The sequence below is a fragment of the Camelus ferus genome, chromosome 35 (genome assembly GCF_009834535.1).
Source record: "Camelus ferus isolate YT-003-E chromosome 35, BCGSAC_Cfer_1.0, whole genome shotgun sequence".
NCBI classification, from domain to species: Eukaryota; Metazoa; Chordata; class Mammalia; order Artiodactyla; family Camelidae; genus Camelus; species Camelus ferus.
The window spans coordinates 20,939,775-20,966,804 of NC_045730.1; the positions used below are offsets into that span (position 1 = coordinate 20,939,775).

At 45.9% G+C, this 27,030-nt stretch overlaps 1 protein-coding gene across 19 annotated transcripts in view; it reads left to right on the forward strand.

Annotated features, from left to right (window-relative positions):
- The window catches only part of LOC102507360 (partitioning defective 3 homolog), a 456,005-nt gene that overhangs the window by 195,650 nt on the left and 233,325 nt on the right, over positions 1-27,030 (forward strand). For 16 of the 19 annotated variants that reach the window (XR_004317528.1, XM_032474041.1, XM_032474050.1 and 13 more), the window contains 5 exons: positions 8,251-8,376; positions 9,400-9,794; positions 14,367-14,506; positions 16,970-17,098; positions 19,391-19,429. Coding sequence is in view for 18 of the 19 variants with exons in the window: in XM_032474041.1 (XP_032329932.1) it covers positions 8,251-8,376; positions 9,400-9,794; positions 14,367-14,506; positions 16,970-17,098; positions 19,391-19,429 (829 nt within the window). In the remaining variant the exon portion in view is untranslated. The remainder of the gene's footprint in view (positions 1-8,250; positions 8,377-9,399; positions 9,795-14,366; positions 14,507-16,969; positions 17,099-19,390; positions 19,430-27,030) is intronic. The other 3 variants (XM_032474035.1, XM_032474039.1, XM_032474044.1) reach the window with 1 other exon arrangement.

The following is a 27,030-nucleotide window of genomic DNA, read 5'->3' on the forward strand; positions in this document are numbered from 1 at the left end:
CTGGGAAGCAGAACAGAGTTTTTCCCCCACCCTCTGTGTTGCATCTTTGAGCTTCTGCTCGGCCTGTATCGTCACAGACCTTCGGAGAGAGGCTGACGGCGGAGAGGAGCCAGGGGGGCTGTTCGAGGATCTCAGACGCCCGTGACCTGGGCTCAGAAACGCTTCCAAGTGGGCTCTTCCCAGTCCGTGGGAAACCTTCTCAAGTGTCTCCTGTGTGACGGGTCCCGTGTGTGGTGTTAGATGACCAGGACGAACAGGATGGAGCCTCTCTCCAGGGGTTTGCAGTCAAGCTGGAGTGTGAGCTGGAAAACACACAGTTGTAGTTACGTAACAAATGCCCACAAGGTCGTAACCACAGGTGCTCCATGAGCCGACGGGGGAGGAGTCGTCCGAATCAGATAGCTGACGCTGGCTTGTCAGGCTGATTTTGGATGTGATGACGGTGCATCCAGGGGGCTGTCCCAGCCCCGCGGTGGCTGCAGCAGCAGGTTAGGCGATGCGCTGAGCAGAAGGGAAGAGGTTAAATGGAACTCGTGAAGCACTTGCACGCAGACCTAGTGGGAACACGGGAATGCATATTCATGGCATGTAAGCTGAAATTTCCAAGAATAACTTTCTTCGTACAAAATTCCAGTCACACTTGGGCCAGCTCAGTTTTGGAGATAAAACTAATTGAATAACACTTAGTGAAAACTTACTTTTATAAAAGTGACATAGCACATGAGTGTTGCCTTCCGATTTCAATTTCAAAGTCAGAGAGTCTAAGGAACGAGGCAGAATAGGGGTCACACGTCGCCGAGAGAAGGCACACACAGCAGAACATCTCAGATAGCAAGTATAACTCAGGAAAATAGGAAGAGTGTGCAGTCAATGTTAGAGAAACTCACAAAGCCACTTGGGTGTTAGGTGTTATTATGGCCTGAGGTGTAAGGACGTTCTTTGAATAAAGACCTGCAGGGGCCAACTTCAAAAGGCTGTTTTCTGGAGGAGGTCGAATGTCGTTCCTTGACTGGGGGCGGCGGTGACAGCTGGCTTGTGCCTGCCCGTCCCCACCTGCTGCCCGGGACCCCAAACCTGCAGGCAGACTGATGCTGGGGAGACTTGCTCTGGCCCCTCGGTGCTGCCCCTTGTTGGCTTCCTCTTGTATTTTATTCAGAAATAAAGGTAACTGACCCCCATCCAGACCTCCTCATTCAGTTTCATTACCTTGAAATCAGTTTTCACTTCACACGTATAATTTCATTTCCTCCCGATTTAAATGTCAAACGTGACCTCCTTACTCAAGTCACGAGGGCGGCGACTTCAGGAAGGCTGTGCTGAGTGACTGCCGCTTCTTCTGGCAGAAAAGCCACGTCTCATTGTATACATTCTGCGCACTTCCAGGACCTGGCCCGTCGGAGCTACTCGGCAGAGCTCGCGGGGCGGTGCTGTCCCAGACGTCAGACGGTCAGGACGCACGCAGGCGTGGTGTCGTGAGTTTTCCTGAGCCTGTCCGGTTACACGGGAGTCTGATTGGGAGACAGTGTGAAGGACTTGGAGGCAACATGTTAAAGTCTGTCCTGAAGTGGGGGCTGAGCTCACGCAATTATAAGATTTCATATTTAATTTTCACCAACTTAAGGTCTAATTGAGAAGTGTGTCTGTAAAAAGATCCCTGGTGTGTGTCGGCGGCTCTGTACCTGTGCCGTGGGGCTCAGACGGGGCAGGACCATTGACTCTTGGATGCCTTGCAGCAGTGGAGCTTGATCTGTTCCTTAAAGGAAATACAGGACTTTCGCTGCCGATGCTCTGGAAAGACACTCTTTCCAGCATAGACCATGCAAGGAAGACGCTATGTACGAGGGTGAGGAATAATGTCAGTGATTTGAAAGAGTGTACTGGATGGTATCACAGGAGAGACTGTTAGGAAGGACGGTGCGAGTGGCCCGTGAGACTTCATTCAGTAAACAGAGAAGTTGTCGAAGGTTTTCGAGAATATCATTGAAATATTTTTTTTAATAACTCTTGTTCTTCTGCTGGAAGCCTGCGGTCTCACCTGCAGTCCATGTCCTTACCCTTCCCCCAGGAACGCACGTTTGGCTGAGCGTGTTATTCTCGGTCAAGCGCAGCCGCTCCCCCTGGGTCTTCTCCATAGTGGTCATTCCCCACTCACCTCCATGCTTCTTCATTCTTGGCCCGTGGCCCTTGGCTTTCCCATTCTTTGTCTATGCAAGTAAGAGTTGTATGTTTGTTTATTTCATTAAGCAAGTTTTTGTTTTGTTTTTTTAAGACTCTGTACTAGGCACCATTCTTGGTTCTAGGCGAACTCTCTGCAAAGAGTCAGACATTCAGTATTTTTGGCACGGTGGGCCACCAAGCGTCTGTTGCAAGGGTTCATTTCTGTCATTGTGGCGTGAAAGCGGCCCCAGACCATGTGTCACGAGATGAGCGTGGCCGTGTTCCCGTCAAGTTCATTTGCAGAAACAGGGGTCAGGTTGAATTCTGGCTCAGGGGCTGTAGTTTGCCAGTCCTGCTCCTGAGAACCAGACAGAAGTGCCTGCCATCCTGGGGTTTACACCCTCGTGTTTTTCATATCTAAAATTCCTTCTCTTCTGTTCCCTATTCATATTGTTTGGGGTGAGGGGCAAGAGCCCAAAACTTCAGTTCCACTTACTGGCTGATAAGAAAGCCTCTTTGTTGTAACTGTACATTCTTTCCCACCAACACACACCACTCATTCTAACCGGTTCCCTGAAGGAAGGGAAATAGAAAACAACCACATTTTTTGACATGGTCTTGTTAATAACAAGACTCACAGAACTTCTCTTCCCGATGTCCATCGTCAATCATGGGACCCGAGGACAAATGTAAAGTCTTTAGTTAGGAAAACCACCCTTGGTGAGAAGGTGTGTGTGGGAGGTGGTGGGGGGGGTCTCCGTGTCTTTCAAGCTTTCTGCTCATGGCTGGTGCTGGTAGCTCCGCCTTCACCCCTAGGGAAGGGACACTCCTTTGACTTTGTATGGTTATAGTAAGAACATATACATACTTATAAAATACATGTAAAATATAATTACGAGCTGCAGTGGCAGCTAATGAGAATGATATTTTGTCTTCCTACAATGTCCCTTTAAAATTCCCTCCAAATGCTTGATGCGCTGGCTGTCTTGGCAGGTGCCCGCTAGTCTGTGTACTAGTGGAAAAGCATCTCTTCTGTCATGCATGCGAGATGAGAATTTGCTCTTATATCCTGAACTTGAGAATTCCAGTACACACTTATTTAGTGAGTTGGGCATATTTGTTAAATGAAGAATTGCAATCAATTTGAATTTCTTGGAAACAGTTCAGGTGCTAAGAGCTTTATTTGAGGCTTGTAGATTTCAGTTCCCTGTAGAATTTTAAAGTTGAATAGTCACTTATAAAGGAACAAATACGCTCTTGACCTCTGAGTTCTCAATTTTATTTTCATTATTTTCCAAAAAAAAAAAAAGCGACAGTTTAACTTTATCTACTGAATCTGTAGCCTTTTGTCTGGAAGTGTTCAGCTCTGCATTCTCAGCCGCAGACTCGTTCTGTTCTACAAGCAGGACGTAATAAATGCATTTGTTTTAGAGAGAAAAGTTGTATTTGCATTTAGGTAAATCTTGCTTTCTTTAAATGTAATTGTATGATGCCTATCATTTCTGCCCTAATCTAAAAGAATTCTCTACTTTTTTTTTTTTTTTGCCATTTTTGGTCCACTTGATCTTATCCAATAAAGATTTTTTTAAAAATCAAGATTTTATATTAACTTGGAATCCTGGCTGTGGTTCTAGGGCTGGAAGGCGGGTTCTGGCCAGCCCTCCACTCGGGGCTCAGCGAGGGGCGAGGGTCTTGCTGGTGGGACCCCATTCTGCTCGATTCTGCTCTGCCTTCCCCGCAGTCGTGGTGTTCAGACAGTGTCAGCTTTTATTAAGATGAATTATGATCATTTCCATACAGCTGGGTGGCAGTTGTGGGCGTTTACATTATCAAAGCACAACTCAGACTTGCTCAGCCAATTTAGATGTCAATGAAACATTTGTTACTTATTTTCAGTTTTATCATTGGTTGTAATTTATACTTAGAATTGAAAATGTTAACATGTGTGACTGAGTTTGTTTTAATTAAGTGTATAATTAGGCTAATGAACCTTGTGAAAATGTAGTGGTGCAATCCTTAATACAATCTAAGCAGTTAAATTTCTAATTATGCATCAAAATCATGTAAGAGATGCCGCCTTTCAGCAGCTTGCTTTCTGTGGCTCTTCTTCTTGCCCTTTTTTTGGGGAGGGTAAGAAGCCTTGTTCAGAAGCTGTGATGGGAGGCTTAAAAGAAATGTGTGTGTATCTCCTTATCTTTTATTTTAGGAAGATTATTCAGGAATGAAATCTGTACATTGTGGTCATAGTAATTTCCCCCTAAGTCTTGGAAAAGTTAGCGGAAACAGGAAGAGTAGATTTGGGGATGTTTCAGGTTGACCAAGAAGAAAGCCATTGGCTCAAAAAGCATCCGTGAGACTCATGCGGCGGGGACAGAGGTGCAGGGCCAATTTCCCTGAGCCCTGGTGCCCTGTCTTGGCAGACCTGCCCTCCCTGAGGCGAGGGATCCGCCCTGGCCCTCCTCCTGTGGCCGATCGGTCCTGCCCTCGCTGTCCCCCCAAGCAGAGCTTGCCCGGCTCCTCCTCCTGCTCCCTCTCTGCTGTTTTTGGCCTAGTGGTTTCCTCCTCTGGCAGAAAATGGTTGCCCCTAATAAGGAATCCTGGTACCAATGGCCAGGAAGGAAGATCAGTCTCCACCCCAGCACAGCTTCACGCCCAGGTGCTCGGAGCTTCCTGGCCTTTGGTGACTTTCCCTGAGGAGTGTGTTCCAGGAACACAGAACCATCGGTACGCCAGCCTTTGTTTCTTCCCAACAAATTCTAGCTGCTGGCTGAATCTGCAGAACAGGTTCCCAGAGTCTGAGTTGAGTTGTGCCGCGTGAGCTGCTGCTGCCCCGGGAGCGGGGCGTGGACACGCACCTGCCCAGCCCCACACGGCCCCTGGAAGGTGAGTGGGCCTGGTGTTGACCCCTCTTCAGGGGGACTCTGGGTCTCAGCCTGGCCGTGTGCTGTCAGCTCGGTTTTCTTGTCTTTCGTTGGATCATCCCCCTCCTTTTGTCATCATTGTCACTCAGTGAAGCCGATGAGATAGTTTTGCAGATTGTACGTCTTTCCTTTTGAATCAGTCTGTCCGTGTGGAGAGCGTGCTTCTAACAGTGTGGTCAGGCGCCTCCACGCCAGCAGGCTCCTGACTCCCCTGATTCTGTCTGTTCCATTCATTCCCTGGTCACTCGGGTCGTGGGGGTGCGATGCACTTTGTCGCTCAGGGTGGCGTTCTCCCCTCTCCGCTCCTCCAGCCCCACCGCCCCCTCAGTTCTCTGCTCTCTGGTGCTGAGAAAGAGGGTTCTGGGATTTTTTGCGATGACTTCAACAGCTTTGGATTCTAAAACCTCATTTAATAAGCATCCATGCCATTTCATGAAAACGTGATGGTGCACTGACGTATGGTTTGTAACGTTTTTACTTATGGTAGAATTACTCACGCGTCGGGCCACATGTGAGGGCTTGTTTAGAAAGACAAGCCATTCAATAAATGAAGCATGTCACACTTTTTTACTTTGGATCATTATTCTGGAGTGATTCCCAGGTGATCATTCTTTTTTTCCCAGGGGGAGAAAAAAGTAGATTTAAGAAAAGACATGATTATCTAGATGAATAGAAATACAAAACAAAATATTGCTGCCACTTGTAGAATTAAATCACGGCTTTCCAAGTTGTATTATTTAAACTGTCATAAATACTGACAGGATCCTTTGGAGGTAAATTTATACGTGTGAACAAATTACTGGTACTAGTTACCTGCTGAGTGATTTCCATTAAACCTAGTCTGTCTGTCTGTCTCTCTAAAAATCTTCTGTGGTCTGTTTTAGAAGGCACAGAATATTCCAGAATACATAAAGACATCACCATGATCAGTCACTTGAGACCACAGATTTTCCCATCCTGGGAAATCACCTGGGACCTCACTGACTAAAGGCTACCCGGTGAACTGGGGTGACCCTTGGTGGGGCATGTCTTCCCTTGGGGACGGAGCACATAAACCTCAAAGGAGCATGCTGGTCCGCAGAGGCAGCTGTGAGCAACAGGCGTGGCACCCAGTCTCTGTGGCTCTGCAGGGACCGCCCATGGGTGGCCGAGTCACCTGTCCACTCAGCTGCTGTCCCTCGTGGATGCCAAGTGGCCCGGGGTCCCCTCCTGGTTCCACTGTCAGCAGTGAGAGATTTCATTTGATTTCTCTGATTATTTTGTCCCATTCAGCAAAGTTACAGGCAAATCTTAATGATTTGATTCCTTCGATAGAGCACTTTGTTCAGGTGTCCAGGGAAGCAAACAAACAGGTGGGCAGCTCTGGCAGACAGCTGGCAGGCTTGGGGCATTTTGGTTGTCCCTTAACCCTGGCGTGGCCCATGGGAGGTTCGTGTCCCGCCAGGTAGGGTCTCGGGCTGCTCATGCTCATGGAGGTGCGTCAGCGTCCAGCTTCTTACCTTTGAGCTGAGAGAGTTTCTATTTATTTAGCTCCAATATGTGGTTGCAAGTAACAAGAAATGACCTACGTGGTGGTTTTTTCATCAGTCACTAAGCTCCTCAGACTCTTAAACTAGTAGTTGCTCATCCTCAAATAGCATGACAAAAGGCGATGTAAATGTTATCTCTGATTCTTACAAGGAGGTATGTTAAGCTGCAAAATAACAAGCACACATGCACACACACACACAAAACCAATGGACCTTTGCTTCAATTCAGTTCATTTCAGCGAAGTCCTGTATTTGGTATAAATGACACTGTCATGAAAAAACAGGATCTGAATCTAAATTTTGCCTCACTGATTCTATTTTGCAAAAAGCTTATTGTAAATTTGAGACCTGTTTGCTTCAGCTAAACTCAGTCCCCCACTCATGCAGCTGTCACTTGTCAAGACCCCATTGCTCGCTGAGTGCTGGGGCAGGTACTGCTGCTGCCCCCCGACCCCCATCTTCCGGGGGCTTCCAGCAGGGGTAGGGATGAGGGGTCCAAATGAGGAACAGTAACAGGGGAGTGAGATCTGAAAGAGGAAGGCAGCTTCCTGTTGGAGCGTCTTTCTCCTGCAAAGCCCATCCAGGGAACGGAGTGTATTTCGCTCCACGGGGTACACGGGCAACTGGGAATCGTGTCTTCAGCTTTAATTTAGGCAGCACTCTAAATTCTAATTCTGTCTATGTGGGCATTTTTGTTAATCTCTAAATATTAGGATTATAAAAGAAAATGCAAGCTTTGGGCACGTTCATAAAACTTTTAACGTGATTCAGAATACATGCTAACCAGCGAGGAAGTCAGGGCGTTGGCACTAAGGGAAGATCCCCCCTCCTCAGAACGCTGTCATCATGCTGTTGGCTGGCTGTCCCGGGGGGAGAGGAGCGTCCTTCCTGTCAGCCAGGGGGTCAGCGTTCTAGGCCAAGGACATTTGTGACATTTACTTCTTTGTTCCCTCCATCTTGGTCTCTACAAGTCCATTCAGACTTTTGTCCCCCCCCCTGAGGTTTGAGTGCGTGTTGAAGAGGTGAGTGGTAACTGGCGGTGCCGGCACTTGTCACCAGCATTCTCCAGTTTCTTCAGATGGGAATAATGGCTGGCTTTTGGGGACCTGACTGGTTCTGAAGTTCAGAGCACGAGTCCCTTTCAGACTCAGATGCCAAGGGTGGAGACTTCTACTTTGGAAGTCTTTCCGGTTTTCCTTCTCCCGTCTACCGTGTGGTCAGGTCGGCTCCTCCTCCTTCCCTGTCCTTGCACAGAAAGACGGGGCTGCCGTCCGCAGTGTCCCCGCTGGCTTAGAGCAGGACACTGCCACAGCTGTCCACTACGACACACCGTCTGCACTGCAGGCTGTGGCAGTCCAGCTCTGCTCGAAGCAGTTTGAAGCAGAGAGAAGCGTGCGTTTGTTCCAGAAGCGTAGCACGACCAGACCAGCCAGAGACGATCGCCCACGTGTACCGGGAGGACCCCCTCCTGCACACCACTTACACTGTCGGGGCTTTTGTGTTGGTGTTGTTTTAAAACGTACGAATAGCACTCTAAGGCACCCCTTCGTTGGGCAGCCTTTGTAAATGTGACACCCATGTTAGAGCAGGGGGGCCTTGTGCAAATACTCCGTGTGTAATGACCTGCCTTCTTACTGTTCCAGGACCCTGGGGCTGTTAGTAAAGCGACTGGAGAAAGGTGGCAAAGCTGAGCAAGAAAACCTTTTCCACGAGAATGACTGCATCGTCAGGATTAATGACGGCGACCTTCGGAACAGACGATTTGAGCAGTAAGTGTGTGCTGTGCACTGGGGCCTTGGACCCCGCATCTGCCGTCTCCGCCTTCGCGCTGCGGAGGGGCGTCTCCCACCATTATCTGGCTTTTGACAGTTTAATCAAACTGCAGGTACTCATGGCCATGAGACTTTTTCCAAATGCCCTCTGACTGGTGATACAGCACTTCTTAAAATGCCATGGGCCCAGGTTAGGCCTTACGCTTGGGCCACATCCTCACCTTTGGGAAAATTCACCGGGTTACTGTTTTTTATTAGACTTTTAACTCCCGTTTTCAACATTGTTGAAACTCGGGACAAACAGGCAGACAGAGCTCCTCGGAACCACGTTGTCCACTCGGATTTTCCTCATCCTGGCTCCAGCCCTTACTCGGTCAAAAAGATAAAAATTGTCCAGTTCGTATAAAGCAAGGCAAGAATGAGCAGAAATGATGAGCACGCAGTTTAAGACCCGAGTAGGGACCCAGATGAGATGGAACAGCTTCTCAGCTGCTTGTGGGGTGGCCTGGGGACCAACACCCCTTTATGTTTTGAGTCACCGAGGCTGCATCTGCGCTCCCGAGATGCTTGCGTGCACAGGCGTGGGTGGGTTTTTCTGATAAATAATGGAGAGTCGCTTTCTGTAGTTTTCTATTTTTAAATCTAGTTCTTTGAATACTCATTTGGTCCCCTGATAGAGAAGTATTGTATGATTCTTAGCAGGTGTAGTGGGTAATGTTGTAGAAAGAAGGCTGGGTTTAATTTCTGTTCACACTGGAATGATAAACACCTCTTGTGCTTAAGGGCACAGTGAGGGTTAATGAGTCACAGGTGAGTCACAGGTGAGGGCCCTGTGTTTTCCGTGTGTTCGTGGAGATCTTGTGACTTAGTGAGAGATTTGTATTTGGAGAGGCTGCCCTGCCACCACCAGACCTCGCAGACTTTTATCAGAATTTGTGTCCGGCCTCAGCAAAGCCTGATTGCTGTTCAGTGAGGCCCACTAGCCTTCAGGTGCTGATTCTGCTTCTCTCACAAACTCAGGGCCCAGCACATGTTCCGCCAAGCCATGCGCACGTCCATCATCTGGTTCCACGTGGTCCCCGCGGCAAATAAGGAGCAGTACGAGCAGCTGTCCCAGAGCGAGAGAGGCGGCGACGGCTGGAGCCACTGCAGCCCCGACAGCCAGCGTGCCGAGCCCCGGGGCACGGCCAGCGCCTGCATGGGGGCCCTGGCGGCTGCGCAGAGGACGCTCCGGCCGCACCCCGTGCCCCCCGAGCTCGCCAGCCCGCACCCCCGGCCGCCCGCGCCTGGCGCGCAACACCCCGGCAGGCCGCCCGCTGCCCCCACCCCGGCCCCCACCTCCTTCGGCTCTGGCCTCGGCGGTGGCTACAACACCAAGAAGGTCGGCAAGAAGCTCAGCATCCAGCTGAAGAAAGGTACCACCGTCCTGTGAGCCCTGTCCTCTGTCCTGTGTCCCCATCCTCTGTCCTGTGTCCCCTGTCCCATGTCCCTGTCCTCTGTCCTGAGTCCCCATCCTGTCCTGTGTCCCCATCCTCTGTCCTGTGTCCTCTGTCCTGTGTCCCCTGTCCCGTGTCCCTTGTCCTCTGACCTGAGTCCCCATCCTCTGTCCTGTGTCCTCTGTCCTGTGTCCCCTGTCCTGTGTCCCCTGTCCCCTATCCCCTTTCCTGTGTCCTCTGTCATCTATCCTATTCTCTGTCCTGTGTTCTCTGTCCCCTGCCCTGTGTCCCTTGTTCCCTGTCCTCTGTCCTGTTACCCCTGTCCCATGTCCCCTGTCCTCTGTCCTGTGTCCCGTCCCATGTCCTCTGTCTCGTGTCCCCTGTCCCATGTCCTCTGTCCCGTGTCCTCTGTTCTGTGTCCCCTGTCCTGTGTCCTCTATCCTGTGTCCCCTGTCCCATGTCCTCTGTCCCGTGTCCTCTGTTCTGTGTCCCCTGTCCTGTGTCCTATGTCCTCAATGTCCTCTGTCCTGTGTCCCGTGTCCTCTCAGGGAGCTTGTCTCAGATGTCAGCCCGCCCTCCCCAGGCGCCCTCAGTCCTCTCATTGTCACGTGAAGGAACTGATAGAACCCCTTCTTTAAAAAGTATTTAAAACTGTTTTTTATGCTTTTCAGACTCATTTTGCTGTATGAAAATTGAAATATAGAAGTTCCAGTATTAAGGCTTTAGGGCCTCCTGTCCAGCACAGGGAACGATGTTCAATGGCTTGTAGTAACCTGTAATGAAAAAGATTGTATACTATGTATAACTGAGTCACTGGGCTGTGCACTGGAAACTTAACACTACACGGTAAATAAAAAAAATCAGAAAAAGTTCAAAAGTATATAAAGAAATAAATAGTTATGTTTCTGTGTAAAAGGCGGCAGGTCCTGCTGCAGTCCCACTTCTGATCAGTTTCAGGATGTTACCGTCAAGCCCAGAGCAATAGGAGGCTTCGACTGTGTGGATCCCCCACCTGCCGTGCACAGGCGGCCCTCAAAGAGGACGCAGAGGCTCCCCCGTCACCGCGTTCCCTTGGGGTTGGGAAGGGTAGCTTCGTGGTGAGATGCAGGGAAGCTGGGCCGTGGGCCCCTGGCCTCCTGCTCTCCCCGTTGGGCCTTGCTTCCCCTTCTCCAGGTCGGGGGCGTGGTGGGCCTCGCTGATACTTTATTACGACGAGCACCTCACATCTGAGGGTCTGTTTAAGGGTCCTCTTCCCATAGCCTGTGCTGCCCACCCCCACCCCCCCGGATGCCCAGCAGACCGCTAGCCTTGACCTTCTGACCTCCAGCCCCTGCCCCCCCACCCCCCGCACTGAGATACCCTGTGGCCATTAGTCGTCCATTTCAGCTGACCATTTTTATGTGTATTTTAAATCATGTCTTTGAAAACAGCATCATTGTGAAGAGTGCTCCTCCTTTACGAGCTCGCCCAGCCCCTCAGGTAGGTGGGGGTGAACCCAAGAGGGGCTGAGTGAGTCCTCAGGTCAGGGCTGCCAGCCCCAGATTCTCACTGGAGTCCTTTCCATCTCCTGGCTTTGAGACCAGCCTTCCTGCTGTCTGGGGTGCGGTTCATCACATTGTCGACTGTCAGATTCCTGTTTCTTCTCTGAATCCTACTTTTTCGGAACTTTATGTGAACCATAGATTCTTTCTCGTTACTGGCTGTTTAAGCTCCAAACACTTGGCTGACCTGATCAGGAATGGACAGCCTCAGTCCACCCTGGAAACCCCTTACAAATGTGGTCAGGTCAGCTTCAACCCCTTTTAGCTCTGTTAACGCCTGAATCAGGAATAGCAGAGCGTCTTTCTTCCCTTTTCTCCGCTCAAATGATAGGACCTAGGTTTTACGCAAAAGCATATCAAGACAGACAGATGTTGTATAAAAAATAAAATTATGCTCAGGATCTCCAACAAAGAAAGAATATTTTCCATCGTCATGAAGATATTACTTCATATATATCTCTGCCTTTTTACTCTGATACAGGCATATTCACTATTGAATTACAGTTTTCCACACAATCATTACATTTTAGCACCTTATGATATAATATGAACTTTTAAAATGAAGTGAAATTTTGCCATTAAAAGAATTACTCTTTTTAATACAGAAATTTGTAGTTTTACTTTAATAGCATTTAAAAAGGCATGATTGTGTTTTACAGGAACTAATTTAGAAAGACTGTGCTCAACCAGCGTAAGAAAGTAGAAGTAATGGTTTTCTTTTAAACATTTTTCTGACCTTGAGTACTCTAAACAATACCGAGCCTCAGAGGTCTGTCTTGATTTTAATTTATTAACTGTGAGAATGTCTGACAAAAGGCAGAAAACTGCCTGTGTTTTCTGCCAATACTCACACAGATTTTATATAAAAAAAATAGTGTTTACTGTAAACAAGAGGGAGGACGATGCTGACTGCCTTTGACTTGTACCAAATATAGATGTTTTAATAGTAATGACTGTATGAAGCTGAACAAGCTTTCACTGTAGTTACCAGGTAATATTTTTATCAGTTATTATTGTTACATGTAACACTTTCAGTGAAGGATGTCAGAAACGCAGGGTTTGTCAGTGTGAAACTTTAAATTCAGTGCAAAGTGAATGACATGAGTTGAGTGACAGAGGTTCTTCATAAACTGAGATCCATCCTAAAACCAAAAGGAAGCCTTTGTGGTCATGCTTCTTTGGCATAAGTTTGGAACTACGTCAGGTAACCTGTCGGAAGAGAATGCCCCTATGTACTTGCTTCCATAATTATGACTTCTTAATATTTATTGTCATCTTGGCATCCCCAAATCCCCTGCTCTTTTGTAGAAATTAACTCTAATGAAGTCAGAGGAGAAGGTCGATAATATATTTCAGTCAGTGCAGAATGTTCTGTTGGCTTTGCTAAATGAAAATTGATATCTATTTATCTTCCTTTTAAAGGTCACTGCCTGCACTTTTCGCTTACAGATTTAGGGGCTATTGCTGCTGTTTTAATAGTATTGAGGTTCATAGAACAATCAGTCTTTGTAGTTCATACAAGTTAATATTGCAAAAGGAAAGCAATTTAGAATTCTTCCTTAATAAACGTTATTGCAAGTCATTAGAGTTTCATGAAAGCACAGAGACATATGGGAAAGTCCCAGCAGAATAATTAGGAAAATCTCATATAGACAACATGCCATTCAGGTCTTCACGGAAGACTTCAGACAGTAACAGCCCAGGCGCGTTAAAGTGATTTCAGACTTGAAGTAAACGAACGTTGTGTTTGAACTTGAAAATATTCACAGTAGGTTTTGTTACCAGTATAATTATTGTGTTTTCTTCACTTGTGCTTCATGTTTCTTCTTTAACCCACATTTTTATTCATGTTTATCTGCCCATGTGTGTTTACTGACAGAATCATAGCCTTACAGTTTTTTAACTGAGTGCTGCATCAGATTAATGAATTCTTGTGTAGATTTTTCACCTTTACATGTCTTTTTCTTCTGGTCTTGAGCCAGTGTTTGTCCTGATACCATTTTAACTGGCATGGAACCTAGTGTCTTAGAAAGTAACTTTTTAAAAAGCTCTGGTAGAAATTAATCATTATTAGAAGCATTCTAAAAATTCTGTGGTTCAGTAGAAATTTGTCATTGTTGCATTTTTTTTCCTTGGCTCCTTCTGGCTTAGTGCATGTTGGTCTGGTGACATAACCTCTTTTCACTGTATTGAGCCTCATAAGAGCACCTGTCAGGAAAGCTGCTGGTGAACCTGGAACTGAAATCATACCCACCAGCACAGTCTGTAAATGCTCCTTAATTTCAGGACCTTTAAACGTTATGTATGATGACCCTTAGACCGAGATGGGGGTCTTCACTGGGCAATATGCCTCCAGCTCACCTTTTTTTTTGAGAAATAAACATGGTCAGATTTAGGTGAATTAGAAGAAAACTAGGCAAAGAAAATATGATTCATCCTATCAATTAATCGGTAAATTGCTGTGATAATGAGAGTTTGGGGAGACTCTGTATTCTGCATCTGGAAAGGGTCCTCGTATCTCTGTTTCTGTCCCATCTCCCGGCCCGTGTCCTCGCCCCTGGCCCACCTCCTGCCCTTCAGATGTGGGTCCGTTACTGCGCTGTAACACTTGTACAGGAGGTACTATGGGTTTTAACAGAAGGTGTTTTTTTTTTGCATATAGAAATTGTGTATTTTCATAATCAAAGTTTTAGACCAACTTAAAAACATTCACGTTGTTTTTTATTTTCTTCTGCTTTTGTCTAGGTTACCATTTCTTCTTAGGCTAATGAATTTTGATATATATGTATACATATATTTATATATACCATTTAAACCTTCCATAATAATTCAGTCTATTTCAAAAAGTTTATTATAGCTTTTAAAGTATTAAAAGCAACGTAGGCCAGTGTGAAAGTTACAAAGCGTCAGGTTGAGGTAGAGAGTATTCATAAATTCTTGATGTCTGGCGCACCTGTGAAATCCGAGACGGCTCATCTTATTTACCTTTTTTTCCTGTGATTACACTCAGGCACAGAAGGCTTGGGGTTCAGCATCACTTCCCGGGACGTCACAATAGGAGGCTTAGCCCCAGTTTACGTGAAGAACATCCTCCCCAGAGGGGCTGCCATCCAGGACGGCAGACTCAAGGCGGGGGACAGGCTCCTAGAGGTGAGCGGCCGCCCTGCATCGGGCTTCTCCCCTGGTCCCGGGAAGGTTCCGTTCCCAAGGGTCAAATGCATTTTAACCTTTTCAGAAAATACTAAATTAAATGATAGATTTTAACAGAAGGATGCATCTGAAAACAGTGTATTCCTGCTTCTCTTTTCTATGTTTCCAAGTTACTTGATGAGAAATGGCTTCTCATTTAGTTTACCCATAAATTTTTAGTTACTCGAACATTTGGTTTATGAGATAACATAACGTTCTGTCGTGATGTAAGTCCAGTGTCTATTAGATTACATTTCTGGATGGCTTTAAATTCATGTCTGGCAATGGAGAAATGTTATCTGCTGGGGAGTCAGAACAGAGACAAATGAAGTTAAAGGAAAACAGCGTGTCTGGGTGAGGGCACGAGGCGATGTTGAAAGGCCAGCGTGGGGAATGGATTGAGAAATAAAAATCAAATGTCAGGAAAAACAATAAATAGTTCTCCAAAATTGCCTTACCATGCCTCCGTAGACTGGGTCTCGGTCCGTTGGTCTTTGAGGCTCTTTGCTGTACAGAAAGTCACGTGATTTCTGTTGGCATGAATGTTGTACGTATGGAAATATAGAGGAGAAAGGCTGAGAAGGAGTAGACCTTGTTTGTGGTTTTTCTTAGTGTCTTCTTCAGAAAACACAGTCTGCATTCTTAACAGCAGGGACGGTGTCCCCCATGGTGAGCAGCGTCAAAGACCAGCGTTCCGACAGTGTCGGCCTCTTTCCTTAACTTGCAGTTTCACGTGTGGCTTTGATCTTTCCACCCCGGCTCTCCTACAGGTTTCTTGGAAAGTAATGGAACAAAGGAGTAGCTTCCAGATTTTCTCCATGTCTACATGTTGGGACCTAGATTCCTTAGTTCTTACTCTTTCGTCTTTGTTTTGTTCGTGTGATACTGTGTTTTAAAGGGAAGCCAACCTGGACTGAATGAAAGGAAAGATTTGAGTGCAAAGTGTATTTAGGGTATTGTTTCCAGAAAGGGCCTCTTGTCCTTGGGCGGTAAATGGGGAGCATTGGTCCCAGTTTTCAGCAGCAGCCTGCTGCTTCAGGGAGAGCTGCAGCTGGGATGTGAGCCCAGGCATCTTTGCCTGTAAATCCAGGACAAGTCTGGCCTTTTGTCCCCCTCCTCTCCCCTGCATCGCCCCCCACTTCCTGCATCACCGCCTCCCTGCATCGCGCCCCCCCCACGTCGCCCCATCCCTCCGAGGGGAGTCACTGTATCTTTCCTTTCTCTTTCATCACAGAATCACGTTCCTTGCAACACGTTGGCAACTTCTGCTCTGCTCTTTGAGGAAGGGAAGGCCGGTGGCCTGTCCCTCTTCACAGCTAGGCTTTATTTTCTATCGCTCTCGGGTGTGTTTTAATCCTCCCTTTCCAGTGTCACCTGTGGCTGTATCTGTGCCATGTTCTGTGGGCAGAAAGCTTTCCTGAGTCTCTGGCTGTGCGGAAGCCTACATTATAAAAAGTATCAAGTGACTAGTTTTTTTTTTTTTATTATTATCTAGAAAAGTTTGGCTCTCTTTTGAGCCTGTTACTACAAACCTTTTCCCTGCAGTCCCTCATAGTAGTACATGAAGGGGCTGTATAAGCGGTTTTTAGGAGGGGAAAGTTTTCAGAACATTTTAACTGCAGGAAAATTTTGCTATTACGATGTAAATAATATACTTAATTGCCTTAGACAAATGTTATTTTTGTGTAAAGGGAGTGACAGAGAATTCTTTTTTGAAATGAATTTCCACTCTCATTTCTCTTACGTACGTCATGTTTGCTGATCCTGTTGTTATACTTTCTACAAAAGTGACGAGATTCCCCCGGAATCGGTTGTTTCAGATCTCTCATGTCCTGACAGAATTCTCTTAAAACTCTTAACTCCTTAAAAAATCCTCTTAAAATTGAAAAATATTGAGCTGGAATACTGCTAGCCCTCCAGAAATAGTATTTTGTAGTGATTCTTCTTCAGTGTTTGCTCTTTAGGAATGAAAAATTACAACTTTTAAAATTGCAATGAGAGCTAAAAGATTTTTACCAAAATATTTTTAGTGTGTTTTTCCCACTCCCCATCAAAGGGGGCACTTTTTAAATTTTATGTGGGAAAACCTTGCATTCACAAGGCCATCAGTGTATCTGAGCTCATGGCCAGTAGGTTTTGCATGAACTTGGGTTTGAGATGCGTCAGTATCACAGGTCACTGGTGAGCGCTGGTGGCTGTTGGGCTCGCAGACGGGCACGAGGACTTGCTGCCGCCCCTGGGTGTCTACGCACCTGGCCTGCATTTGTTCAGCGGCTCCCACAGCCTAGTGGTGACCAGATCAGGGCCGAATTTATCACAAAGTGAGTTCTGACCTGTAGCAGACGCGATCCGTGCCCGAAGGTGTCTTGTCTTCGGTCACCGGTACGCGTGGCACTGCAGCTGACAACTTTTTCTGTGTTTTAGGTAAATGGAGTCGATCTAGCAGGCAAGTCCCAGGAGGAAGTGGTTTCCCTGTTGAGAAGCACCAAGATGGAAGGGACTGTGAGCCTCCTGGTCTTCCGCCAAGAAGACGCCTTCCACCCGAGGGAACTGGTGAGTACATTTAGAGCACCTGAGAGGTTTCTGATGCACAGGAGCCAGGCATCTGGGCTCACGACCCGAAGGCCAGTGTTTACTGAGATGTTTTCCAGGCAGTTTCTATATTTCCTGTATCTTCCCGCCTTAACATAAGACAAGCATGCTTTTCTCATTTTCTCTCTGTTTTGGAAATAGATGTCCACAACACTGAGTGCGGGAGGGTTTGAAAACCCGATCGCAGGGGTGTCTTCTGGGACAGCAGGTGTTACTACCGAGTGCTTTCAGTTGGGCTGATTGAATACAGAGACGTCGGTTATTTCACAAGTGTCACTTCAAAGGCTGATGTTGAAAGACTGCCATGTTCATTACATACGACACATTTTCCCGTTTCAAGTTTCCATAGTACGTGCAGCCAAATAAAGATGCTTGCTTACCGTTGTATGAAAAGGAGGGCCTTAATTAAATAACATCATTGGAAATTAAAAGGCCCGAGATTCAGTAAGCCCCAGGGCCACTGATTACTAATACAGACATTATTTGGAACGACATAAATGAGATGAAAATGAAAAAGCATTTGTTTGCAGACTGTTTCACCTTCTATACATCTGTCAATATATCTGTTCGATGGGGGATTTAATAGTATTGGTGCGAGTGAAATATGTGTATAAAATTGACATAGTTCTCTTGCACGCTCTTCTGCAAAAAGCTGTCAGCTTCATTTATACGTAAAAATAATACAATTGGAGGAATCGCCTTTATCTTTTGTTCTGATGTAAGAAAATGGTTTTCCTTCAAGTACAAGTTGTATTTTAATTAGTTCAAAACTGATCTCTACTTGGGTCATTTTTGGACATTTGACGTGTCTTTCAGATAGCTTTTAGTTTTATCTAAACGACAGTTGATCCGTATATACTGGAATGGGTAGGTTTTTGGGACACAGTTCCCAAATTTGTCCAACAGCCCAGTTCTCTTAGGCTAATACTTCAAGTGTGGATGTGTCATGATTAATAAAAATTGCCTTTTATTATAAAACAGAAATTTTAGTCATAGGACTACCCCTCCCTTGGTTACACGCACATTTACAATTTACTGTGATTTCATGGAAATTTCAGTATAGGGCTGAAAAGTGAACACTAGTGTTTTAAGTAGATTTTGAAGAAATACAAAAACTTCTTTATTTCTTTCTATTTAAAAATGTTTAATGCATTATTTCTTCATTTAAATTCCGTTTTCCATTTTCCCCCCACTGTTATCCAATTTTGTGCTTAAAATGCCACCTGATCCTAAATCTGGAATTGTCTCTATTAAATTGTAAATGAGCACTTAAAAAAAAACACGCAGCCTTCGCTGTGATTTGACGAGGCTCAGCCCCTCCCGCGGTCCGGGGCTGGGTGCTGGCTGGCGTCGCTGGGCTGCCAGCACCAGGACGCTGCAGCCCTTCCCCAGCAGCTCTGTGCCAGCATCAAGCCTGCTTAGGGTTATTCAGGTTCTTCTGGTCCAATTTTGATCTTCCAGGCTTCTGTCTTTCCCTTCTGCTGCCTCCTTTTTTTCCCTCTTGGTTCTTTAATTTATTGCTTGTGAGCTTTTCATTAAGGAGTCAGCCAGTAGGCCGTCACTTTATTATTCACGTTGCAGCTGCTAGTCAAGATTTAAAAGAATAAAATTCTGAAAACTTAAAGGGGGGCATTTAAAATGATCTTTAAATCCAGTTAACAGAACTCTTTCCCTCTGTTTCGGGTGTCTGTGTTTAAATTCTGTGTCTAAAACAAAATACTTTTATCAGTAAGTATCTTTTTCTTGTAAGTCAGTCTTAGAACTATCTATGTAACGAAAGCAACTCGATAATACGTGAAAAAAAACCCCATTTATAACCTGTGTGATATTGTACAGTGTGATGCTTGTGGTTCAGACTGTGGTTCAGACCGTTATTATCCGGTCTAGCTATCAAATTATAATATGCCTTATAATTTAGATTTAGTTGGGAAAATTAGACAACAAAATTAGAAACAGTGCCAGGAATAGAAAAGCAGTTTGGTGAGATTTGTTTTCCTCTAGATAATAAATTCAGGATGTACTGTGAATGAGCAAGTAAAAATTTACGTCTGGAAAAAAATTTTTTAAACACACACACGAGATAATATAACCACATCAGTGAAGGTGTGGAAGACAGGGTAATACAGTCGCCTTCGGTATATTTTGTGGGTTTGAAGAACCAACAATTTTCTCTTTAGAGTAAAGCTTTGTGTCCCTGTGTGTTGAAGATGGCTTTGGTCAGTCTGTATTTATGTCTTTCTTCAATTCTTCTAGAATGCAGAGCCAAGGCAGATGCAGATCCCAAAAGACACGGTAAGAGCTTTGTCTTTCGCAGAATGCAGAGATGTTGGCAAGACACGTGGAACTAACTTCTTACTAATTAATTGTGACGTTACTCGTCGTCTCTTTTCCTGGCTCTCGGTAGATACTACATAGATTTATTAAATTCCCAAGTGATCTTACCTTAGGACGACTTACTGCTGCTGCCCCAGAGAATACGTTGTGCTCGTTTCTGAACAGACAGGGGTAAGGAAGAGACATTAACAGCTTTCCCCAATCACCTGCATAACAAGAGGGACCAAAGGGGATGCGCTTAGTGATTTGACATTAAACAGACAAAGGACATCGTGAATTGTGAAGTGCTACGTTATCAGTAGCCATAAAAATGAAAGTAAAGAAGAAAACTCAATTCAAGCATAGAAGAACTAGGGAAGGCCTAAAAGCACAATAAAAATGTATCACAGACAGGAAAGACAAAACGCAGCAGCAATTTGCCTAAACATATTCACTGTCATAGTAACTTACATCTAGCAAGGGGCTAAGTCTTATTAACAGAAGTAAGTTCTCAGAGCTTAGATTAAAATGCAGAAAGAGTTGTGTCCTGTTTGGAAGACAGATCCTAAATACAGGCTGAGGATAAAGGAGCAGGCTGAGTTCCAGCAGGCGGCACTGACGTGGTGACGTGAGGCTTGCATCTCTGAACTCACCTCTTGTGTGGACGCACTGCCTGGGGTGAAAAGGGAGGGAGCTTCACGTAGATACCTGATGCCGCCCAGCAGAAATTCTAACAGGGTCTTTTTAGGCATTTAAGCCTTCATTAAGCACAGAAACATACAGGTCCCACACTCTTATGAGCAGAATGAAAATTCAACAAACCACATCCACAGTGGGTGATGCTAATATGTATTTTTCCAAAATTTGTCATATTAGGTAGACAAAGGATATGAAGAATTTCAGTAACATAATTAACACTATTAATAACATAATTTGGTTTTTTGTTATACAGTCACACACAGACAACTTTGAACCTAATAAACAAACAAAATGTTATTTTCAAATATTGCGTAATTAACAAAAATGGATGAATAATCAGACCTCAGAGGAAAATCAGTAAACTGCCTTGAGACTATTATACGTTTGTAAGGTTAGGTTGTGGGCAATTCATAGCTTTCAGTTTTTCATGCATCAAATCAATAAGTCTGTAATAGTTAATCAAAGTCACTATGCTGTGTGTGTGTGTGTGTGTGTGTGTGGTAGGGGAAATTAGACAAAGTGATTCTAAAAAGTCAAATGGGGCACAAGAATGACTTATTCTATTTTGAAGGACAGTAATGATGGCAAAATGTACTGTGGAGCCAAAATACTTAAAATAGCATGATGCTGTCACAGGAATAGACAAATAGGTCATTTCAGCACGTCGGCAGTGGTGGAAGCAGTCCTGGTGTGTGCACGTGTGCGTGCGCGTGTGTTCAGGACGGCATTTCCCAGTTGTGGTAAAGATCAGTTTGCTCAATGTCTAGAACAGTCGGCCATTCACTTTAGAAGGTCAGATTCCTTTTTCTCACCAGACACCCAAATAAACCCCAGTTGATTATGAAATTAAACCTTAGAAGTTACCAGAAGGTATTGAGAAAAACCTGTGACAACTTCTTGGTTAACTCTGGATGGTGAGCACTTGTCCACAGACGTGACTAAGCCCGAGTGTCATAAGAGGAAAGGTTGTAGAGTTGTTTGCTCACTAACTAACCTTCCGCATACACGGTAACCTCACTGTGGAGCGGCTGCATATCGAAGGTGAACATGGGAGGTATTTTCCAATGGGATCCTTGGGTGAAGAACTCCTTTGTTGTCTGGCATCTTAACGTCATAGAATGTTCTGGAAAAGTGAAGAACTTCACACATAAATTGTATCCATGCCTGAGACGGCCTGAGATGGAAAATGATGAGTAAGGAGAGGCGTCGGTCCCGGTGAGGAGACGGAGGGTCAGCAGCTTGGGACTCCACCGGAGGGCTAGGGTCCTCCTCCCGCACTGCTCGCCCCCAAGGGCGCGGGTCCCTGCCGGCTTTCTGGCACCAGTGGTGAGTCCGTTACCTGAGCGGAAGGGACAGTGTCCACACAAGTGTGTCTGGCTTCCAGTTTCAAGGGGGATTTTTTTTTCTGATGAGGGTTTTCCAAGCTAAGGAAGGAAGTCAGGAAGTTTTAATATTTTTCTACTTTTTCTTTCCAGTTTCTTGTTCTTCCTTTTGCCTTCTTGCCTCTGTGCCTGTCTATGCGGCACCATTTCGGGCTGTCAGAGGCTTCATGTTCAAATTATAATTTTAAAGTTGACTTGGCAGGGTCTCTGCCTCCCTCGGTACCTTTTGTTGGCAAGTCATTAAATTCATTCAAGTCACGAAATCCTCTGATACCATGTAAAGGTTCTGGTGACTGCAGGCACCTTGGAACGGAAGGGCCTGAGCTCTTGATCATCATAATGATCCCTAATGGGTGAAGTCTGAGGGACTGTTAAAAGGTCACTTAGGTAGATGCGGAGGCCTGTTCCAATGGCTGGTAGACCTTCTAAGTATCTGATCCATAGGTTTCCTGAAAGTCTTCTCAGTGTCACTTTAGTGAATGAGACTGGGTGACCAGAAACCTGAGTTTTAGGTCATCCACTCAAAATTGGACCAAAAGCTGAAATATTTAGCAGAGGCCCAAGGTCTCTTCCTCCAAGTCCTTTGCTTTTCACAAGTGAACTCACTTGGTAGCTTATCTGTGTGGCTGTCCAGGTTGGACAAGACAGTATGTGGGTGTATTATCTGGGTTCTCTGGAGACACAGGACCAGTAGGAGGTGTGTGTATATCTACAGACAGGGGTTTATTGTGAGGACCTGGCTTGTGTGCTTATGAAGACGGGCAAGTTCCCATCTGCAGGGTGGGCCAGCGGGCTGCAGCCAGGAGGGCCCATCGCACAGATGAGGCCCAAAGGCGTCTGCTGGAGAACCCCGCCTTGTGGGGGAGGCCTGTCTTCCTTTCCTGTTCTGTTCTTTAACTGACTGGATGAGGCCCCCTCAGTTATGGAGAGCAGTCTGTTCTATTCAGAGTTCCCATATTTAAAAGTTAATCTCATCTAGAAAAATACCTTCCCAGTGGACAGAATTAACCACCACAGTGGAGCCATGAATTCACCTGCAGGCTCTCAGGCCTGGACTGACCGAAGTGCCCGTTTCTTGTTTGGACTTCAAAGGCCTGTGCAGGCCTGCCTAGGAGACGCCCCGGTGAGATCCGCGTAGGAGTGTAACTGCATCCTATACGGATTCAGAGCCCCTGGGTGCATGGAGGGCGATTGGAGATGAAAGCAGACCACGTGGGTATGACGTAAAACATGCTTACGTGTCAGGAATTCAACATGCATTCCACGAAGGATCATGGGATCTCACTATAGGAGCTGCAGGGATGCGCTGAGGAGTCTGGGGGAAACTCCCTGAAGGTCAGGAGGCATCTTGATAGGCCAGTGTCAGAAAGGGCGTGGCTGTGACTGGGAAAGGCCGTGAGCTATCAGTCAGCGTGGTCGTCGGTCGGCCCATTTGACGGTGGTGGTGGTGGGTGTGAAGGCTCTACCCGCCGTACTGATGCCGCTGTGAATGAGGAGATCGGTCCCGTGTACCGGAGGGTCAACGTGCTTAGGAATGAATTCAGCCAAGGAGATGAACGCCCTGTACACTGAACACTGTGAGACACTGATGAGAGAAGTTGAAAAAGGCACAAATAAGTGGAAATATAGTCCATGCTCACAGATGGGAAGAATTAAGATTGTTAAAATATCCATGTTACCCAAAGCTATCCCCAGATTCAGTGCAGTTCCTGTCAAAATGCCAATGGCGTTTTCCACAGAATAAAACAAAAAACCAAACACCTAAAATGTACTGGAACCACAAAAGACTCTAATAGCCAAAATAGCCTTAAGAAAGAGCAGAGCTTGGTGGTGTCACGATTCCTATGTTGTAGTCTATGTCACAAAGCCACCGTAGTCAGAAGTACAATGTCGGCATAAAAACAGACACACAGAACAGAGCAGGAGAGCCCAGAAGTAAGCCACACACACCCGGCCCGTCAGCTGGGACAGAGGAGCCCAGAACACGCAGGGGGGAAGGAGAGCCTCCTTAGTAAACGGAGACGGGGAGGCTGGGCGGTCACGGGATGGAGGCTGAAGCTTGTCTCCATCTTGCACAGCGGGCTTTGTGCATCACAGAAAATAATGCCTGTTGACAGTAGAACATTCGGAAGAAAATGAAAATCACCTAATTATGTGATGTCATCGTTGCTGTTTTGATGGATATTCTCCCACGATTTTCTTCTTTACCTTCTAGCTGATCTGTGTCGTGGCGAGGTCAGCGTCAGGCAGCGCGCAGGGGCTGTGCGTCAGGCTCGGGGGAGGCTGGTGTGCCCCCCACCCCCGCGGCGGCCCCTAAACGAGCAGACATGAAGCAGCTTGTAAAGACAGGGTGTCGGGGCTCACGCTGGAGGATGTGCTGGGAGTTACGAGAGCCCAGGGGACAAAACCCAGCTTCTTAGTCGTAAATATTTTTCTGTCTCACTCAGTGTTGTTAAAGGCACTTTAACAGCTGATGGTATTCCATTGTGTATCTGAATCTTCTCCCTTAATGTCACATGTGAACACTGTTTTCAGATTTTTGCTGAAGTAATTAAAACTTTGAACATCTTCACAGTTTAATTTTTGCTGATGACCAGTTAGGTTTCTAGGATTTATAGCTAGAAAGAACATGTCTTGGTTAAGCAGTAAGCAGGGTATGAAGGTGTTTGATCAGCATTATCAAGTTGGCTTTCCTCAGGATTGCGCCTTTTCATGTCTTCACCAGCACTGCAGGAGAGTGCCGGTGTCACCGCCCCTTCTGCATTGCTCAATATCTTTACTTAAAATAATTGTATTTTAGCAATTCAGTAGCTCCTGTTGCAATGAGATAGAGCCTGTTGCATATATTTGGTCCACTGTCTGTCTCTGATGAAGACTCGGGCACACCTCTTCCCCATCTGTTGTGGGAGTGTCTGCCTGTGTGTTGTGACGTTCTGAGGTGCAGTAAACTTACTCGTGCAGGTAAGGTGTTAACTCCATGGAGGACAGAACACGAGAGAAAGCAGTAGATGACAGATCCCAGGTGTGAGCTTTCCGTACCAGGCGGTTCTGACACTCGCTGCCCGGAGCTAGCGTGGAGCCCACGGGCTAAGGGCTCCATCCCCCAAAACCCTTGCCTCAGGAGCCAGCTCCGGGCTACCCACAACCTCTGCCTGACTTGGCTACAAGTCAGAGGTTCCCATGACCCTCTCCTCGGGTTTGATAACTTGCTAGAGTGAATCACACGCTGCGTGAAAACAGTTGACTTACTGTGGCCAACTTCTCACACAGGGTGTTTTAGAGGATGCAGAGAATAGCGAAGGCTGGGGGTCACTGCACGCAGGCGCTGCGGTCTCTTTGTGGGCGTGTCCATCACCCTGGGACTTTTGGGGGTATGGTGGGGGCTGCATCGTGCAGGCAGGGTGAATTACAGCATTTCCTGCCCTTCTCCCTGATCTGGGGCAGTGGGGGGTGCTGAAAAGTCCAAGCTTCTAATCATGACTTGGCAGCTGTCTGGAGTCCACCGAGACTCACCCCATTAGAACAGAGGACACTCTCGTCGCTCAGGAGATCCAGGGGATTTAGGAGTTCTTGCCGGACGCTTCTGTCACTCAGGGAATCCCGAGGGTTTTAGGAGCTTGTGCTGGGAACCGAGGCCGAAACCAAAACACCAGCAGGATTGGGAGACAGGTGTGTATGTGTGTATGTGTGTGTATATGTGTGGATGTGTATGCATATAGTGTGTGTATATGTGTGTGGATGTGTATGCATATATATGTGCTTGTGTGTATTTTGATGATTTCACAAGTGACACATATGTGTTGAATCCTTTATTTCTCTGCCTGCCACAATCATCTCCTGGACCCATACCTGTCATTCTGTGATCTCGTGTGATATGTATACATATTTCTCTTGTGTCTTAATATTTCGTACACTCTTATCAAAATGTCCATATGTTGCGGCCCAGGGATTCCTCTCCTCGTGGTTACTTTTCGGCCGTGTAGTATAATCACCTCTGACTTTCTTGTTCCCCATTTTGCAGATGAACTGCAGGCTGAGAGTGGCCTGTGGGCCAGCTATGTCCCCCTCAGGGCCGGGACCATTGTCTGGGGAGGAAGGACCACTGGGCTTTAGTGCTTCTGTCTCGGTCCAGGTGCAGGTGCAAGTGTGCAAGCGTCTTTGCTGCTGTTCTGAGGATGGTGGGAAAGTAAATAGCTTTCGTCCTGCCAGGTGGTACCTCCCCTGCTTCTAACACACTTGCACAAATGCCCTGGTTTTTTGGGCACTAGAAGGCAAAGATGCCAGTGACGCAGTGGCCACAGGAAGACATCACAGGCTGTTTTGATGGCAGATCACTTGGGGTGCACACATGTCTGTGCGTGAGGGACGTGATGTGTGCTTGAGTGACATCGTGTACAGAAGGCTTGAGGAGCAAAGGAAAGGAAAAAAAAATATTTACTGTGTTTCTTTAGAAAGAACTTGACTCAAACAGTTGATATGGTCCAGAATCTGCATGGAATAGCAGTCAAAGGTGACAGAAAATTAGCTTCTTTTGAATCAGAACAGAGAGATGCCCATACGAGTAAGACTTTGGGAAGGTTCTGTATGATGTAGGATTTAAAATGGTTTTTGAAGAGCAGATTTTTAAAAAACATTTTGCTGCCGGTGAATTAGGCCCTAAAAGCTGGCATTAATTTCAGTCATGTCAAGAGCCAAATGGATTAATAATGAAATACCAGAGAAAAAGTACCATCTCTCACTTAAATGTTTTTAGCAATAATAATGACTTAAGACTTGATAAAACAGCTGAGAACGAATATTATTCCCACCTGCAGCTTTCCTAATAAATGAAATGTTCCCGTGGAGAACCCAGCCTCCTTTAAGACAGGTTCAGAGCAGGGCGTGTCAGGAGGTGGGGACTTGAACTTGATTAAAATTTCTTTTCATGGATTCAGTCAGCCCCTTATCTTGATATTCAAGTAGAAGGAAAATGAGAATTTGAAGCCTTAGTAGAACATTGTGGAAATGTCAAAATCGGTAAACATTAAAAAACCAAACTGGAGAGATAAATCAGTAAGTGACAATTAGGAACCTTCCAGATGGGAGGCAAATAGTCACCCTGAATGATCTGACCTAAAGTGCCCAGCCAGGAACTGTCTCTGGTTTGTGTCTTTTCAAATGCAACTTTCCCAGGAATATGCTTCTGATTCACAAAGTGAACTTCATCTTTCAGTTGCTTCTGAATTAAAAACAGAAGGGCTTGTAGTGGGTTTCGATGCTGTGGTATATTTCAGATGTGAAAATTCACCTGTACGGTTTTATAAACAATTTTATGTTGAGTTAGCGATGTTCATTCACGCAAAGTCTTCAGTTACTCCTCTTGAATTGTTTTGAATCGTATGGATAAAAATTAAACTTTATAGAGAAAAACAAGTATATTAAGATACTTTTGCATAGAAAATATGATGTTAGTATTTTGGTGAGTATTTGATTTTTTTTTTCCTCACCAATAACATTGAT